Below are 19,668 nucleotides of genomic sequence, written 5' to 3' on the forward strand. Positions count from 1 at the left end.
AGAGACAACCTCCTGAAAATATGAACAAAAAATTGCACACTCTGCTTCAAAACAAATGTTGAAGAGATGATACTTACGTCATCTCTAAAGAGATTTCTTCCCCATAAATCAAAAAAGCATACAGCTTATATTTACTGTGAACTATGCCAAAAAAATAAAAAATAAAGTCAAAATAGCAGAATGAGGCAAACAAGAAATATTTCAAACAGTACATGCTATGCTGCAAAAGAGGAACACCAGTCTTCATCCACTGAAAATTAATGACAAATTGAAACAAACAACTCATATGAGTTAGCAGCTTTATTAAACAAAACATAACATCAAAATTTTACAAAAATATAGCACAGTCATACATTTGTGCATAAAAAAACAACTTTAAAGACTGTGGTAACTTTTAGTGTATTGAATGTTCCTTTTCACAATATCATAAAGAATACATCAATGAAAGGTGAAATTTTACAGGAGCTGTTAAAATGAATCTCCAGCATATTCAGTCAAGTATTACAGATTAAAACCAGTTAGTGTGAGCTGAGTAAATACCAAATCACAGTGTGTCCTACTTTTGTGAAAAGAATATTGTTTAAAACAGACAGGCTAAATAAAATGTGTGAGTTAAATGTATTTATACATTCATTTCTTATTCGTCGTGTAAAACTTTAGCTATTAAGCTGGAAACTAACTGTAAGAAACAGAACATAACAATATTTCATACTCATGGACTTAATTTGCTCAAGTGTTTCAACATCTTGGATCAACTTTATTTTTAGCATCACCTCATAGCTTTAAAAGATCAGAATTTATTGCGGGTGACATGTATGCCCTATTATCAGACCTTGCTTTCATGTCTTTGTAGTTAATAAGTTACACTCCATATGAGACAATAATAGTAAAATTAATAAAAATCTGCTTACTTGTAGCAGGAGTGTTGACACAATCCACTCCTATCACATTTCTTGAAATATCACTAGCTGTGCACACTACAGCTCAGGTCCCTTTCTCTATTTCTTCTGTTGGGAAGACCATAGACCATTAGCAAAAAAAAAAAATACAATTCACACATTAAAGCCAACTAACCTTAAATGATACAAGAAAAATACAATTTCAACAATGAAACCACTATCCTGACAGGAAGCTAGCCAGGATACACTCTAAGAAACATGACATTATAAGTGGTATAACTTTTTCTATTCAATATAAAATACTTTCCCTGACAATCCTACAAAAAGAACAAAGTTATAGCTATACTCTGGGAGGTCGGGGTGATTGTAACAGTATTTTTGGGATCTCTAGACTGTTCATATATTTATTACATTCAACCAATATAATGAAGACAGGAGAATGAAGAATTGACACGATGACCTGAAAGATGTTTAAGCATTCTAAATAAGTGAAGGGTTAGAGCTGAATGAAATGTTTTACAAGCCACCATATCCCATATCACTGTAAATACTGTACAGATACACTCACATAAGGTACATGTCATTACAGATACCAATTTAAAATGAATATTAACAATCTCAAGAAAACTGACAACTGTTTTATGCTTTCACATGTTTTTACATCAAATTTCAAAGTACAAAAGAACTTCATACGGAAAAGAAATGCACATTTTTTAAATTATAAGCATACCGATGAATTAATATTAAATTAATAACAAAATAGTGACGGTCTAGAATGCTGCATATAAGTTTTCACAGAGAGGTTTTACAGAGAGGTCAGAACACCAAGAACAGAGTTTGACAACAGAAGTTCACAGAACACCACAAAACTCAAAGAAAAGTCAGAAACAAGATTCTAAATTAATTTGATTTGCTCAAGCACTAAAATCTGTAGGAAACTTTACTTACAGAAAGTTCTGATGCCCTTAAGAGCAAGTGGCAATCTTTTAGAGTATAAGAAGACCACCATGATGTTAGGCAGCATGTGAACTGTATGTCCAGCAACATGCAGTCATAACTATCAGGAACACCAAAATGGTGTTGGCCCCAAGAAATAGACACACAAAATGGCAGCAAATATAATATACTGTAACCAAAATAATTGTAAATGTATGTGAGTATTATTTGCACAGAGATTAACAGCATGAAGGTCACATTGGTGCATAATACTGACATATACCTAGTACAAATATGACAAAACAATTTGAAGACAAATTTCTAATCTTATGTTGTACCTTTAGTTTTATAGTATAAATACACAAAGCAGAACAAGGATTACAGACTGTGAAACTGTACCGTATTTAACACAAAAATGCAGTTTAAAATTGATATTCAAAAAATAAGTGAAATAAATATACCAAGTTACATTTGAGAAACATGAATAAAAGAATATTTTACAGAATTGAAACTTCTTGGTTTAATGCTCTCAAAGTTTAATCATACTGTAAATTCATTACAAATCTGTGCAAAATGTATATTCAGTGCATTAATACCTAAGTGTAAAGGCGTGAAGACATTCAGGCAGGCACAAAAATGAAGCATCCATAGAGCATTCAGATTAACATTCTAGAAAAATTGTGACTTTCCTTAGCAAATTAATTTACTCAAATAATGGCAAGCACAAGTAAATGAACTCCCTTTCACTTTTAAAACATGACATTACTGAAAGTATGTAATGAATAAAGTACTATGCAGAAATCAGTGGTGAACATTTGTGAATGGTTAAAATAAAAATGTGATATTTATACAAAAAAATAATAATAACCATCAATTTAATTATCGAGTCGGTCTAATCCAACTTTAGGATTGTAGGGGCAGAAGCTTATCCCAGCTGCAGAACTTAATCTTGGGCATCATTCCAGCACATGGCACACTAACACACACTCCCACACTTCACGCCAATACAGATTCACCAATATAGATCTTTAGATGTGAAAGGAAAGCTGAAATGCCTGGAGAAAAACTCCACACAGACATGAGAAAAGTGAGGGTTTTTCATATAAGCAGTGAAAAATGTAGGTAATATTATAGAGAGAAAACTGCAAGTCATGAAAGGGAAGTTAATTTTGGAAAATATGACATAATTATAAAAATATAAATCATTCAGTCATACTAATTTAACCACTTAGCTCATAAACTTTATATCACTTGGCTCTGCATTAAAAATAAAATCTCATTTTTTCCCCTAGTCTTTAGATATCAAGTACTACACAGGTCAAAAGGCACAAATTATAGTAAACTGAGACTATATTCTACATGACTGCTTGGAGTCATACTGGCAGAAAAGCATGAGTTGTAAGTGATTACTGCATAAATGCAACACTGCACTATTCAAACAAATGGCACGACAAAAACTGAGAGACATTCTGTTATACTCTGATACAGATGTTATGGATTTCATGTGGAATTTGGACAATCAGTGCATTTGCTTAAGTCTCCAGAGTATTCTCTACTAGTATGCCTGACAGTAGGATGTCTTTGTAATTTGGTACCAATTAAACAGCCAAGTTTTTACATCTCGTCTTGTAATATACAATGCATGTCTCACAAGACATTGGCTCCAACAGATTTTATATTCACACAGAGACTTTTAAAGAACATTTCTTTTTTTTCTCTTTATACACACTTAGCCTTCATATAACAGGCATTATCTCCAAGGACAGCCAGATGCCAAGTTATTTAATCTTCATTCCTTTTGAGCTGGCGCTCTGATTTCCCAAGCTGTGTAAACAGTCTTGCTGGTAAATTTACCTTTGCGGCCATAAAGAAAACAAAACGGAATCAGCAAATCACAGCAGCTGTTGAGATCAAGGCTCAATGACCCTTGCATGAAATAAAAAAAAATCTTGCAGATTTTTGGAATCTTGCATGTTAATGTCAACATTAATGCAAATAAAGTTAAACTAATTAACAGTGTGCTTACTGTACAAAGTATACATATTTTTAAATCCTCAGCTTTGTGTCTTTTTCCTAGATGGGCAGATTTCAGTCTTTATATAGGAGACAGAGATCTTCTTTGATGAGGAGTTAGCTCTGGATGCCAAACATCGACAATGAAGATTAGTCTGTAGCTGTCGGCATTCTGCCAAACTTCGTGCTCAAATGAATCATCAAATATGAGCACTTTTCCTTCCTCCCAAAATCTGTGGAGTATAATTAGAAATATTTAATGTTAGAAATACTAATAATGTTCATCATTTATTAAGTAAAGGAATGCTTTAAAACCAAATACAGTCTTGGGGTACCACGGTGGCTATGGGTTTTCATTCCAACCAGTCATCACAAATAAATGTTTCCGTCTTACTTATAAATGATCTGATTAATTATTTAGTTGTTTTCTTCTCTTATTGTGCATTTAGAAATATGTGCTAGTATATTTACATGTAAACAAAAATCAGAAATTTGAATTCTTTGCTGTATATTTAATGTTCACTTTCTTTTACCATATTCTTTTTAACTTGCCTTCTTCTCCCTACTCCCTTAATTTCATCCAAATACTGACAATTAGCGATAAGCAGTACAGACACAGGTGCAAATGACACTAAATAATAAAAGAAAGCAGCTACTTCAGTATATAATTCACTTGTTACATAATTAATAAGCAATAGTTTAAAAGACCAGAACATAAAGAGCAAAATCTTAAAAAGCAAGAAAAAGAACAATAATTAATGTCACATACAGAAATGTTTGCTACAGTCCCATAAAAATTTAGTAAACCCACTTTTTAATGTTTTGAATTGACCTAAAAAAGGCACAGACTAGGAAATAACAGCTTGTTTAAAAAGGAAGGAGTCCATTTAAAAGAAGAGGTTGGTTGGGATGAACACCTGCAATTAAGGTGGTTTGTATGACTGAACTTAAAGACCACCTAGTTAAGCCTTTCATTACCAATTACCATATGGATGAATGTATAACACTGAAGTAGCAGCTCTGCTTTAACATTCATTGTCATTTGAATCTGAGTCTGCTCATCACTAATTGTTAGTATTTGGATATAATTTAAGGCACAAACTCCACAGAAATAAGGTGAATTAAAATAAAAATCATACAAACGTGAAATGTTTTAAACTATGACAAAGAAAACACATTTCTGAAATACCTCTAAATTCAAAAATCACACTAGAGCACTTTCCCTAATACAGAATAAGGAAAAAAGGGCAGCTAAACAATTAGATTGATGAGGCATAAGAGTGATTCACTGATTTGTGAAAACGGTTGGAATGAAATCCTGTAACCACAATGGGACACCAGGACTGAACTTGTGAATCTATTCTCTAAACTAAATAAAAACTGCTACTGGGCCTAAACTAGCCTGGCATGCTTTACTCATTAAGTAGATTTGGTTTGGTAATGGTATAATGGCTACTTTGTCTTAGAATTTTGTGAAATTAACAAAGTAGTGAGATTAACATGACAGCGGAATAGGATAATACAGCTTTAGATAAAACTGGTGGCTTCCTGGCAGGGGTTGATAATAGCAGTGGATGCTGGGTGGCATCAAATGGTGGATGATACTGGCAGAAGCATTTTATGGCTTCTGTTATTGAACTACTATGCCATATGTTATTATAAGAGATTTCTCTTAAATATACTGTACTAGTTCAACATGCATTGCAGTTGCTATGAATGATGTCAAAACATTAACTATAACCAGAATAAAATACACCAAAATATTTATTTTCACCCAATCAATCACTGATATTTCTGTCACAATACCCCTTAGAATATTGTGAAGAAATTTCTCCTCTTACTGTAGCTATAACTAGATCAGCAATATATACTACACATGGCACATGATCTGACCCATACTCACAAAATGTGGTAAACAAATACATTATAAGTCACTTTGGAAGCATTCTATTCATAATTAAAAATGGTCATGAACGTTCTGGCATACAAAACTATAAACATACATGTATGCTTATCTGAGGTAAGTGGTGTTTTCTAGAGAGGATAAAACTTGTCAGACAGTAATGCAGCTCAATAAACCAATTTTAACATGGCAAAGGAAGCCTAAGTACAAGATAGATACTTGTCTGTCTCCCCATCTGTGACTATACAGTAATTAAATGGGTCTCAGCAATGAGCTTTTTATCAATAATGCATTTCAAGAACATTCAACAGGATATGGATTCTGGATAACAAAGAAAAGAAAACCTTGGAGGCAGGCATCAGTCCCTAGGTACGGTATTGCAGATAAATGTTAAAGGTCAGCCAACCAAAATAAGGAATAGATTGACATTTTTCTTTAATAAGTACTACTCACCTGGTATCATTGGCACATCGTATACGACAGCCTTCCTTTGGAATGACGAGGCCCAGATGCATTCTCAGCCGGCAGTTAGTGGGACCAGTATGTGGCCACACATGTGTTCCAGGGTGCATGACAGAGTACTTGATCTAAAGTTAGATTTTAAACAAAGAAAGAAACAAACAAATAAAAGTTTTAAGTGCAAGTTATATCCTTTTCCATGTCCATTAAGGACAATCAATAGGTTGGTACTTAATGTCACTTAAAAATTCATTTATCCACCTCTGGCACAAATATGGAAATGTGGCTAAATTATTAATGAAAACATTCAATGAATTTAGATATTTTTTTTGATTTTTGAAACGTAATTAAGTGCTGTAATTCTTACCGAAATACCACAGAGAAAGTTTCCAAGAATTAAGTGCAAGAGCAATAAGCTTATTGTGACAACTAAAATTTCCAGACAACAGCATTCTCACTATTCAAAAAAAAAAAAATTCTTTGGCTTCAACATCTCTTTGCATCTATCACTTACTCTCATACAGAACTAGACAAAACTACTGCATTTTGTATTCTCTGTTGTGTCTGCTTAATGTACTGTCCAGTTGACATTATGATCTGGTTCTAGTTATTACCATTCTATATACATGTGTACGGTTTCATTTAATACATGTTGTTTCATCTGTCTTTTCATTTTAAGTACACATTTTCTCTTATCAAAGGTTGGCAAGGTGACCTGAAATTAGCTCCTGTTCCCTGTAACTGTAAAATGAAGTAAACAGTTATAGAAAATAAATGAAGGACATACGATTGTTTCATTATGACATTATGATATTTTAATAAGGAGATGCACAATATCTCTGGAACTCAAATACTTATGGACCAATGTTCATTAAAAATGACATCTGAATTGGTCAGATGTGTAAATTTTAACCAATACTATTGACTGATGTAATTCAGGCTTGCCAACCTTGTCAGTTCAATAAATATTTTTTTCATTGTTCAGTGAGGCACACATTCAGCTGCAGAAAAACATGAATGGAAGCACACCCCCTTACGCTTACAGAAAAAAAAAAAAACACCACGGTGTTTCCTAGTTTTGCTGACAGGAGCACTGCATGCATTGTTCATTCATTGGGCAGGTATGGTTAGTAGGAGGAGCATGTCAGCCATGTGGTCATATTTTTCTGTAAAAAAGGAAGACAACAGAGTTGCTATCTACTCTACCTACAAAAGCTATGGAAGAAGGTGGCATTAAAAGTTTAGGCTTCATGGCTCACACTTTGCAGCTCTCTGTAAATGAAGGCTTATTGAACCAGAGAAGCATTTCCGACAGCGTTGCCATTGGGTGATGAATAGTCACTTATTTTAACCACTCACAGCTTGCCATTTCGTGGCTGAGATTAATGCAAACAGACCTAAGTACCCCAACGACTCTTTGGAACAGCACATATTATATGCTCAAAAGTCTGGTTGATCAGAAGTGCACTCTTGCTGCATATGGTGCTAAATACAAGCATCCCTTCTTTCTGATGGCACATCAGTGGGGACTTCCGGAAAACGTTTTAACTCCACTTGAACCAATCGAGCAACTTACTAATGACATAGGCGCGCATTCATCTACAATTATGGATAGGATTCCACAGTCTTTTGAAGCGCTTAAACGCCTGCTTAGCAAATGTGGCTAGAAAGATTCTGGAAATCAAATGGCAAAAAACACAATTTTAGAGGCTTTCACAAAGCGCTCATTGGCGCATTCTCTGAGCCACTATACTATTTATGTACTGTCCATGATCCACAGTACAATGACCCGACACACACAGGCTTGGACGCAAGTTGCCAATACGACAACGACACTACGACACTGGGTCCGGGGGAGCAGCCATGGGATGCACGCTACGTCCCCCGGAACACTTGGTGGCAGCCCCCCGGGTTGCATCAGGGCCACAATGGTGGAACACTGGAGCTTATCCCTGTTGGGCTTCATGGCCACGGCCCAGGGGAGCTGCAAGGCTTAACGAGCCCATCTGGACGGGAGCGCAGCCACACCCGGAAGTGCAGCTAGAAGAGGAGCCTGCCCGCACTACTCAGGGCACCAGAGTCGGGAGGAGGAGGACAAAGCTGCCCTAGTAGGAGTGGAAGAAAGAACAGTGTGGTTGGGGGTGTTTTATTTGTGATTTGGGACTGTGTTGAGCCTGTGGGGTTCGCAGGGAAGACATGCCCTACAGGTGAAGAAAAATAAATCTTTTGTTTATTTTGCCCGTGCCTCTGGTGTCATTTTGTGTCACACTATATATATATATATATATATATATATATATATATATATATATATATATATATATATATATATGTATATGTTACAGCCAAAACCCGAAGTTCAGCCAGTTCCCGAATTGGCCTGGCGTTTCACATTTTGGCCGAGAGGTGTGGCCAAAATTTGATGCACTGATGTAAGACTGTCCGCTCAAGGTGCGAAGATGCTTAAAAATTTCAGATGCAGATTCAGAAATGAGTTTTCCATTGTGCACGAGAAACTGCTTAAGGCAGGTCTTGTCCAGAAAGCGGACGCCACTTGAGACGGCCTTCCCGAAATCGAGGAAAAGATCGGACATTGTTCCGGTCAATTTACAGCGACACTGGCCATTTCCCGATTTGGCCGGACACTTCCTGCTTTGGCCGATTTCGGGTTTTGGCCGTAACATATATATAAAATCAAAGTCTGTCTGTCTGCTTTTCATGAGAGAACTACTTAACGGATTAAGATCAGGTTTTTTTTTCTATAATTTGCTTCAACATTCTGGATGACATCGTGCTAAGTATCATAGTTCGCTTGCAGGAGTGATTTATTCACGCTAATCCGAGACTCAGGCTTGGGGCTGAGGATAGGAGGAACTGTGACATCAGGAGTGGGTAGCCGGGTGGGGCCCTCCTCACTCATGCGACAGTTCCTTTCGAGTCAGTGTACCTTTCGTGACGTGTTGGAGCACACCTTGCCTCTGCTTAGCTAGCAATACTTATTTGCTTATTGATTTTTATAGTTTGCCCTGTTTCACTAATTTGCAGGCGGAGCCGCTGGGGACAGCGTATTTTATATATATATATATATATATATATATATATATATATATATATATATATATATATATATATATATATAAATACATATAATATAATATAATATACAGTCATATGAAAAAGTTTATGCAGTGGGCTAGTGCTCTGCCCGGGGTTTGTTTCCTGCCTTGCGCCCTGTGTTAAGCCTTGAACTTCATAGACAGATGTGTCCAATCATCAGAAAAGGTATTTAAGGTGGTCAATTGCAAGTTGTGCTTTTTGCCATGCTGTCACAGCTGAAGAGTAACAGCATGGGATCCTCAAAGCAACTCTCAAAAGATCTGAAAATAAAAAATTGTTCAGTATCATGGTTTATGAGAAGTCTACAAAAAAACTATCTCAGAGGTTTAAACTGTCAGTTTCAACTGTAAAGAATGTAATCAGGAAATGGAAGGTCATAGGCACAGTTGCTGTTAAACCCAGGTCTGGCAGGCCAAGAAAAATACAGGAGCGGCATATGCGCAAGATTGTGAGAATGGTTACAGACAACCCACAGATCACTTCCAAAGACCTGCAAGAACATCTTGCTGCAGATGGTGTTTCTGTACATTGTTCTACAATTCAGCACAATTTGCACAAAGAACATCTGTATGGCAAGGTGATGAGAAAGAAGCCCTTTCTGCACTCACGCCACCAACAGAGTCGTTTGTTGTATGGAAATGCTCATTTAGACAAGCCAGATTAATTTTAGAGCAAAGTGTTTTGGACTGATGAGACAAAAAGTGAGTTATCTGATCATAACAAAAAGCGCTTTGCAAGGCGGAAGAAGAACACCGCATTCCAAGAAAAACACCTGCTACCTACTGTCAAATTTGGTGGAGGTTCCATCATGCTGTGGAGCTAGTTCAGGGACTGGGGCCCTTGTTAAAGTCGAGGGTCGGATGAATTCAACCAAATATCAATAAATTCTTCAGGATAATGTTCAAGCATCAGTCACAAAGTTGAAGTTACGCAGGGGTTGGATATTCCAAGAAGACAATGACCCAAAACAGAGTTCGAAATCTACAAAGGCCTATCAATGAAAATCTATAGGATGATTTGAAGCAGGCTATCCAAGATCGGCAGCCATCAAATTTAACTGAACTGGAAAAATTTTGTATGGAAGAATGGTCAAAAATACCTTCATCCAGAATCTCATCAAAGGCTATAGGAGGTGTCCAGAGGCTGTTATATTTGCAAAAGGAGGCTCAATTAAGTATTGATGTAATATCTCTGTTGGGGTGCCCAAATTTATGCACCTCTCTAATTTTGTTATGATGCAAATTGCATATTTTCTGTTAATCCAATAAACTTAATGTCACTGCTGAAATACTACTGTTTTCATAAGGCATGTCATATATTAAAAGGAAGTTGCTACTTTGAAAGCTCAGCCAATGATAAACAAAAATCCAAAGAATTAAGAGGGGTTCCCAAAATTTTCATGACTGTGTATATACTGTATATTATATATATATATATATATATATATATATATATATATACAGTAGTTTAATTATGCTGAGAATATATAACCACAACACGAGCATCACTTTTGAGACAAGTTACAAAGGTGGCTTCCTAATGAGCCAGAGCACAGTAGAAATGATATGCAAAATTTTCTCCTAGTTGAAAAATTTTTCACAGGTGTCTTGTTTCTATCAGTGTGCTACCATAAAAAGCCAAAGCATATCATGTTGCATGCAGAGGTGGAATGTGACTGCCTATTCACCACATTGCATAAATTTGGGTTCGACCCAAACATAAGTGCATGGATCAAACTACTCCTGGACACCTTCCCATTTATCTTAGCAGATCAGTTTAAATGTCTAGAGGTAAATATCACAAGTAAATATAAAGCTCTTTTTCAACAAAATTTTGTGGTAAACAAGATGTGAATAAATGGTCCATCTCACATTAGCAGGAAGAACCAACACTGTCAACATAAGCATCCTTCCCAAGCTTCTTAACAAATCTTTTTTTAAGAAATTAGACTCAATCATAACCTAATTTATTTGGAATTCGAAACATCCCTGCATCCAAAGGGTGACTCTATATTGAACTAAAGCAGAAGGGAGCATGGCACTATCTAACTTCATTATTTTTTTTTTTTTTTTTACTGGGTGGCATATATACAGGCCATAAGGACCTGGGGCCTAATGCATAATGCCGTGCATAGAATTCACACTAAAACATGGCATAAGGATAAAACTGGAAATGTTTGTACGCATAAAAAAATCCAGATGCATAAATCTGCGTACGCAAACTTCCACTACAAAAATCATGGTCAGCATGAAATGTAACACACATGTACACATCTGCCACGCAACCCCATCTCCTCCCAGAATTAAGCCTCTTTGAATATGCAAATCAATATAAATAACCCTTAAGTTCAGCATTCTGTGAAAAGGCAATGGCAAAAGCATGGGGAAAATAGAAGAATTTCAGCAAACACCAAGTGAAGGAAAGGAAAAATGTGCTATTTGTTGGTTTAAACAGTGGTATAAACAACAAAAGGAAGTTGATCGAGTGACACAGAGTGTAGGAGAAACTCGAAAGTTCAAGTTCAGAATGTTGCACACTGCCGAAATAAAGAAGTTGTCAGATATCAAAGTTGCAGTGAAAAGGCGAGTCGTATCCCACCGTCTGAGTGTCATATGGAAGCTTATTAGGGTACAGAGAAAAGAAAAAAAAAATAGGAACACAGTGGAAAAAAGCTCAAAATGTCAAATTTAATCTCGAAATTTCCACTTTAATCACATTTATTTATTTTGTCATTAAAGTAGAATGTCATAAACTTCATCTTAAAATCATTTAATTTACTAGTTTCTCAAATCACATCGTAACTAAAGTAGCACGTTAAATGCTTCGTATTGTATGTGTTTTTCTTTGTCTTGTATGTTTGTGAATCACTACTTGCTTTTTAAAAGGGCTTTCTCTTATGCCGACAGGACACAGAATACATTAGTTATGATATTAGAGTTCTCTGAACAATTTAAATATTAAGATGTATACTTGATATCATTTTCATGATGAAATGAATTAAAGCATGTAGTAAAAATGGAGGCACAGTGGCGCAGTGGTAGTGACGAGCTGGCGTACAGAGATTGTTCCTGCCTCCCGCAAGATGCTTGCTGTGCCATGTGCGACCCTTGATGAAATAATTTATTGCAACAGTACTCTCTTTTAAACGTGCTAACCCCCAATTCCTGTGCTTCCTTTTCTTTCTCCAAATACCCAATCGCCACACAATAAGTTCTTTAATAAATGTAAAACCATCTGTTAGCTTAGAACACCAATTCTTCAAAACTTTTAAGGAACACAGAAATATCTACATAGTTCATGTTTAATTATTCGATCCATCTATCCATCCAGGGTTGCGCCGGTCCCAGAAAGCATACAGCACGAGGTAGGAACAATCCATGAACGGGGCACCAGTTCATCGCTACCGCTGTCCACCTTGTCCAGATGTTTAATTATTAACAGTATACATTATTTAAATGAAGTTAAAAATGTATCTGTATAATGTAAAATACATACTTTACTGCATTTCATCTTAAAAATGATACCAAGAGCTCCAAGAAGATAGGTCTTGGAAATCTAAATTGACTTAGAAGCCAGTTATCATCATATGTAAATATGTGCTTTCTTCTATTGAATTGAATTCTTTTATTGTTATTGTATGGTACAATGAGATTCAATATGCAAATCCTCCATAAACTTATTTTCCTATAAAATGATAAAATAATAGTAATAATATGATAAAAACAATGAAAAATATACAATATGAAAGCATAAGTGGCTCAGGTTGTGCAATATTACAACTGCTACAGTGAGGTAATTATGCTTATAAATACAAACAGTTCTCCAGGAGCGCTTGATGGACTGATTGAGTGTATTTATAGGATGATTAAAGGTTTCTACAGTAAAGGCTCTGAAGTGTGTGCCGTATGGGTACAGTTCAAATAGACTGTATGCATGGCTGAGGTAGCGTGTGCTAGACGCTGTATCCCGATAATCCTCTTTCTGATCAGCTGCTGTAGAGCTGTGATTCAACACTCAGATACAGTGGGTTAAAATACTCTGAGTGGTGCACTAAGAGTAACAACGCTAAAGCAGCTATGGTATTTGGAATAGTTTGGCCATTCCATGGAGCATTATGTTGTTCCAAGTTGATTGCAATTAGATGCCTTAAACTAATAAACGATATGCGGTTAATTTCAGTGTATTTGATAAAGCCGTGTCAGGGATGTGAATCTAAAAAATAAACGGAAACCCACACAGGAACCATAGCACGGCTTTAATGATGGATGCCGCCAGTTTGCAGAACTGAGCCGAAAACTTGCGTATGCAATGGTTTGAGCTGGCGTAAGAATGTGCGTGGCTTTACACCAAGTTTAGTTCTTATACATCGCGATGTGAGCGTGGAAATGAGTGTACGCACCGTTTATGCATGAGGCGCCTGGACATCGACACAAATCTATGAATATACACAAGCCTGGTCTACAATAGAATTAAAATCTTGCAATACTTCTTTATATTCCCTACTCTGTGCCACAGTAAATACAAACTATCATCAATACACTAATAATCCAATTGCCCTTCATTCACCCAGAATATGGAATCAATGTAGGTACCACTTTAAGACAGAGAAGCTCTAATCTGTTGCACCTTTACATGACAACCAATCTTTTCCATCCTCTCAAACATGCATGGTATATTGGGAAATGTCTGGGGTTAAAACATTTAGAGACTTGTACATCGATAATGCTTTTGCATCCTACAAGAAATTAAGCTTCAAATTTAATTTCTCATCAACACAATTTTTCCACTATTTTCAAGCTAGAAACTTTGCTAAACTGGATCTGCTCAATTTTCCTCACCTTCCACCTATTTCTGTTCCAGAAGAAATACTGATCAGTCTTGAAGACTCACATAGCATCTCCACCATTTATACAATTAAAAATCCCTTCCTTTGACAGATCTCAGGTCACAATTAGGGAAATGATCTTTCACTTAACATTTCAGAAAAGGAGTGGAAGACAGCCATGTACAGAATACACGCTAGCTCCATATGCACAAAGCACTCAATTATTCAATTTTCTATCAAGTACATTGATCTTGACTAAAACAATCCTAAATGTTTCCAGGGCAAGATTCAACTTGTGAATGTTGCAATCTAGGTTTCGCCTCACTGGGACAAATGTTTTGGGTGTGCACCAAATTAACATGGGTTCCTAACCCATTAACAGCTGTGCTTGGTGTACTCCCAGATGGGCTTAAAGTGGAGAAGCATAAAGAAACCATAACTACTTTTACCTCACTACTAGGACACAGACTTATCTTGCTCAACTGGAAGAATCCCAACCCACCACCTCCAAGTCGATGGGTAACTGATGTCCTATACTATTTGAAATTGGAAAAAGACAAATTCTCACTCAGAGGAACTGTCCAAAACTTTTTTTTTTAATATGGCAGGATCTAATCAACAACATTTTACAATAATCTTCTATATTGGGGAAAAGGATACTCTTCCTTCCTTGCTGCTTCCAAGATTTGCTTTGATGGCTGGCTCTCCTCTCTTTCTTTTGGGTGGGGGTTGAATTTTGGTTTTGTTAAGTTTGATTTGATTTTATGGATTGTTATTTACTGTGTGATCATGTGTGAATAAAGTCATAAAATTATTAGATTTAACAAGCAATATTTCACAGCAGTTACAGATAACACAAAATAAGAATCACATAAGCTTAAATGTTTTTATAAAAAGAACATTTTTTTTTTAAAGTTAGCTGTTTAAAAATTGTCAGGCAGTTCTGGCAAAATGGGAATTAATCTACAGATAAGATGAGACAAAAAAATCAATGAAACTTTCAGGAAGAATAAAAATTAGGTATTGTAGGACCAAGCACAGAGGTCCATAGTGTACAGCAACAAGTGCTGCAATTTAAACAAATAGAAAAAGTATTTTATACTTTGGTTTCTTGACCATATTCCAACCAAGAAACACTAACATGCCAGGAGACTCAATTTAATTCCAATAAATTTCTGGTACAGTTCGTGACAGAGACAATACAAAAACGCCAACAGACTAATAAAATAGGTGGAGAGAAATATCCTTTGGTTGGATAATACAAATTGCAGTATTATTTATGTAACAGTCAAAGTGTAGGAGTTTAGACCAGGGGTAGGCAACGTCGGTCCTGGAGTGCCACAGTATGTGCAGGTTTTTGTTCCAACCCAGTTCCTTAACGAGAACTCAATTATTGCTGATGAAGCACATATTGCTTAAGTGACATTTTAATGCTTCATTTTAGTGGTCTCGCTTGTTAAGGTTCTCCAACCTTAATTGCTTATTTCAATCTTAAACTGCTGCATTCAGTGTTTTAATTGCTCCTTATTAGCAATAAGATGTAAAACAGGGGTAGGCAATGTCGGTCCTGGTGAGCCGCAGTGGCTACAGGTTTTCATTCCAACCCAATTGCTTAATTAGAAACCAATCATTGCCAATCTCAGACCTTATTTAATTTTATGGCTTGTTAGTCTGTGCAATGTAAGACTTTTATATCGTAGATTTTTTTCCTTTCCAAGGATATCATCCAAATGATTTGAAGCCTAAAACAGATCATTTTCAGTCTGTCACATTTTTCTATTAAGTGTTTTATTAAATCAAACCGTGCATGATGAACACACACAGATGTAATTGGAAAAAAGCTAGCTGGAGAACTGCTGGCTGCTTTGTCTTTTACATCTTATTGCTAATAAGGAGACTATAGTTTAGACTATATTTGAATGAGGAGCTGGAAACAGAAGGATAACATTATTTCATAAATATTTTTTTCAAGTTTTCCTTATTAGGCTGATAATCTGAGTTTTGGGGGGATTTTTTATTTTTTTGATTTGTTATTTCTATAGATGACCAAAATAGCATATGTTAACAATTTATAACAATATAGTTGTATGCCATCCTGGTATAATCTTTCCTTTATGCTGCACAATTTTACTGTCATAAAGCTGTGGTAAGCTTCTTTGTAAAATTTTAAAATCAATGGACATTGAAGCAAGGAGTCCACTTAAGTGGTCTTAGAAAATAGTACTGGTATTTTCATTCTCAAGTTGTACACATTATTGGCTTGTTTTAAAGTATTTTAGCATAGAAAGAAGCTATTACTTCAAATATACATAAGATATATGTACAGCTAAATATAATTAATTAGTTTATACAATTGTTTGCTGAAAAGGTGCCAAATGTTACATCTTTTATTAACCAGGGCCCACCCTGCAGAACTGTGTAAAATATATCAGTAACACTGAGTAACAAACAGGTGTTACAAGTGTAGACATTCTCAAAGTGGACTTGAGAAATGAAAGATACACCAGATACTATTCAAATCTCATTTCATAACAGATAAAGGTTGGTATAACATAAGTGTTAGGCTACTATAAAAGCAAGTTAACCATTATTCAGGTCAGGTTTAGGAGCATGCACTATGTTGCTGCACCTACCACATGATGAAACAGCTCGGGATCCAAGATAGCAACTCCCCATGCAGACACTCGGTCCAGTCCCATCCTCCTGAAATGACCATTTATCTGCTGCAGCCAGGTGTTAAGTGGGTGTTCCCTTGGCCTGGTCCAGCTGCTCAGGTCCTCAGCAATGAGGATTAAAGGCCTGGATCTTATTTTTATTTTTATTCAGGGCACTTGCAAGTACAGACACTCAGACTCCTCACTCAATCTGTCGAGAGCCCCAATCAGAGCCTCCATTGACTCTGCGAAGATCACAGTATCGTCTGCAAAGTCACTATCACTCAGCAATCTCTCTTCACCAACAGATGCCCAAAAGCCTTTTGATCCCACAACCCTGGTCAGCATCCAATCCATGCAAGCACTGGACAGAGTAGGAGCAAAAACACACCCCTGACGAACCCCAAGAAGAATTGGGGAAAAACACTCAATCAACTAAGTCCAACACTGTACGAAAACTGACAAAGGCTGCAAAGAAACTGCCAATATTCACGTTTGCACTTGATGAGAACCTTCAGTACCATTATTGCCTAATGATTAGTTAAAATGAGGAATTATTTTAACATGCTAAAAATAAAAAGAGAAATATGTTAATATATGAAGCACCTGTCCTCTTTTGCAACCTGTGGCCTCTGGAAATCTCTCCATCAAAGTACAAGTTTTTGGAACTCGTTGACAGGAATTTGCAGACTGTTTTCCTATGGAGAAAAGAAGTAAATAAAATGCACAATTTTATCATTTAGGTCTACCACTCAAACATCTAACTTTAATATAAATCATTTAGACAATTACCAAAAAAAAATCTGAAAACTGTAAATGCTTTACATCAGCCTGTTAAAGAAAAACTGTAAATGTTCAATTCTACCATTGCATTTAAAAGCATTATTTGTACTAACATTTTAAGATCTAAAAAACAATCTCTTTTGAAACATCCATTTTTAGGTGGAGTGATCACAGAATATTCAAAAATCAAGAAGAACCAGGAAATCAATTCAGGAGAGCTATTCTTCATACAATGACATATTCTACTCTAGTTAAATTGTAAAAAGTGCAACATTTTACTAGGAGATGATCTTTCTCTGGAAAACTTCATTTTTATGGTTGAGAACAAGGTGGGGAAACACCTTGGAGATAAGACATACACTATTAGATAGCAGACAGATTATTGAAAGCCTGAATTGTAACAATCAGTGTGTGTATGTCAATATTACAGTTAAACTGAAAGACACAAAAGCTTGCATTGTAGGTAGCTGGAGTAGGGTCATGAATTCTGTGCCTCCCTCCCTTTGTCATGAAATACAGTAGTGATTGAATTATACAAGTTTTATTAAGCATTCTTTTAATTGTAATACACTTTACAAAAACAACTAAAATCAAAATGGACAAGTCTAGTTTCACTTCTTTTTTTATTTTAGAAAGTGACGCTAAACTAATATTTTTAGATTGAAAACTACCAGGCAGTTTAAACATAAAGCAGTAAACTTTGAAATTTTTACATTTATTTACAGAGGTTTGAAGAATTAATTCCATTATGACCTTCAAAAAACAGCAAACATTGCCTGTTTTGTTAACTAGCTCTTGCTTATAATTTCCAAGAAATGGTGCATAGTATTGAGGGAATAGTTTCCTCCAGCAAATGTACAGTGCAATAAATCATGTGTTGGATATACTTGGAATGTTCCCCACAAAGACGTCTGCACTTTTCATGCAATTATTTGTACTAATTTTCTGTTCTGTAACATATGTTTGTGTTCTCCCATAAAAAGACACAATGGTGAGGAAAACTCTAGACAGTAACCGCATTTGACCAGTGTTCTTAACACTCAAGATGAAATATAGCCTTATTGCTAGTGCACATTTTCTTTCAGAAACAATGCTTTTGTTTCTGTGCACTGGTTTTTCATTGATTTCTATGTCTTACCCCAAATGATGTGCTGTTAATTCTTCATCAAAAGCAGTCCAGTCTAGGCAGGTAACTTGTCATTAGTTATAAGTAATACATGCAATACAATCTGGGTACTCTGTTTTTCTTTATGATTGCATGATGGTGTTATCTTTCTGTACTAATTTTTAAAGAATCCACCTCCAAGCTTTCACAGTTGTGAAGCATATTATTGACATATGCAAAATTAGCATGATGCACAAGGTCCCATTCAGACAAGACTGAAAGACTGTTCAGTGTTTGATACATTGTTGCGTGTAAGCAGCTTTAGTCTAGTTTACTCTACTATACCCTGATAAGAGCTGCTGATTAGCTATGCACATTTTATCTCTGTTTATTAGTCATCTGTACAAAAATATAAATAATATAATTTTATAAACCATTACTAACACTCCTCTATTATGCTTCCCTTCTTGGTATCTTGATGCAGCACTTGGCTCTACTGACAAGCTATTCTCCAGCCCAAGGAAAAGTAATCTCAGATACTGAAATCATCAGATTGAAAAGTCTTTCATTATATTGGACGACCCAGCAAAGACTCTACTATACTGTAGAATGCCTGGGGGCGGGGTGAGCAGTTGTTTGGCTGATGTCTTCAGGACCACGACTATGTCTGACTCTGTCTTTGACCCTTACAATTAAGTGTAGTCCCCAGCTGAGATTCATTTTCTCCAGGGATACTGCTGATTAGAGTTTTTGTTTTCCACTTCTCTGTTGTCAACTTGCCATTGTTTAATTAGGAGATACATATTGTAGGCTTCCATTTATAATAATCAGTTTCTGATTTGTTTTCATGTTTTAATAAATCTATGTCTTTATGTGTGCTAATTTTGTATTTGGTAATCTGTAAAATGTACTTAGATATAGATATATTTGTCCCCATCTGGGGGAAAATTTACCTTTTTATAGAAGCTCATTAA

At 35.8% G+C, this 19,668-nt stretch overlaps 1 protein-coding gene across 3 annotated transcripts in view; it reads right to left on the minus strand.

Annotated features, from left to right (window-relative positions):
• Nucleotides 1-282: 282 nt before the first annotated feature.
• The window catches only part of unm_hu7910 (un-named hu7910), a 131,383-nt gene continuing 111,997 nt past the window's right edge, over nucleotides 283-19,668 (minus strand). For all 3 annotated transcript variants that reach the window (XM_028803227.2, XM_051929166.1, XM_051929167.1), the window contains 3 exons: nucleotides 17,413-17,504; nucleotides 6,205-6,338; nucleotides 283-4,081 (listed from right to left, as the gene is read on the minus strand). In XM_028803227.2, the coding sequence (XP_028659060.1) occupies nucleotides 3,931-4,081; nucleotides 6,205-6,338; nucleotides 17,413-17,504 (377 nt within the window). In that variant the 3' untranslated portion in view covers nucleotides 283-3,930. The remainder of the gene's footprint in view (nucleotides 4,082-6,204; nucleotides 6,339-17,412; nucleotides 17,505-19,668) is intronic.

This window comes from Erpetoichthys calabaricus, chromosome 6 (assembly GCF_900747795.2).
Source record: "Erpetoichthys calabaricus chromosome 6, fErpCal1.3, whole genome shotgun sequence".
In the NCBI taxonomy this organism is placed as follows: domain Eukaryota; kingdom Metazoa; phylum Chordata; class Cladistia; order Polypteriformes; family Polypteridae; genus Erpetoichthys; species Erpetoichthys calabaricus.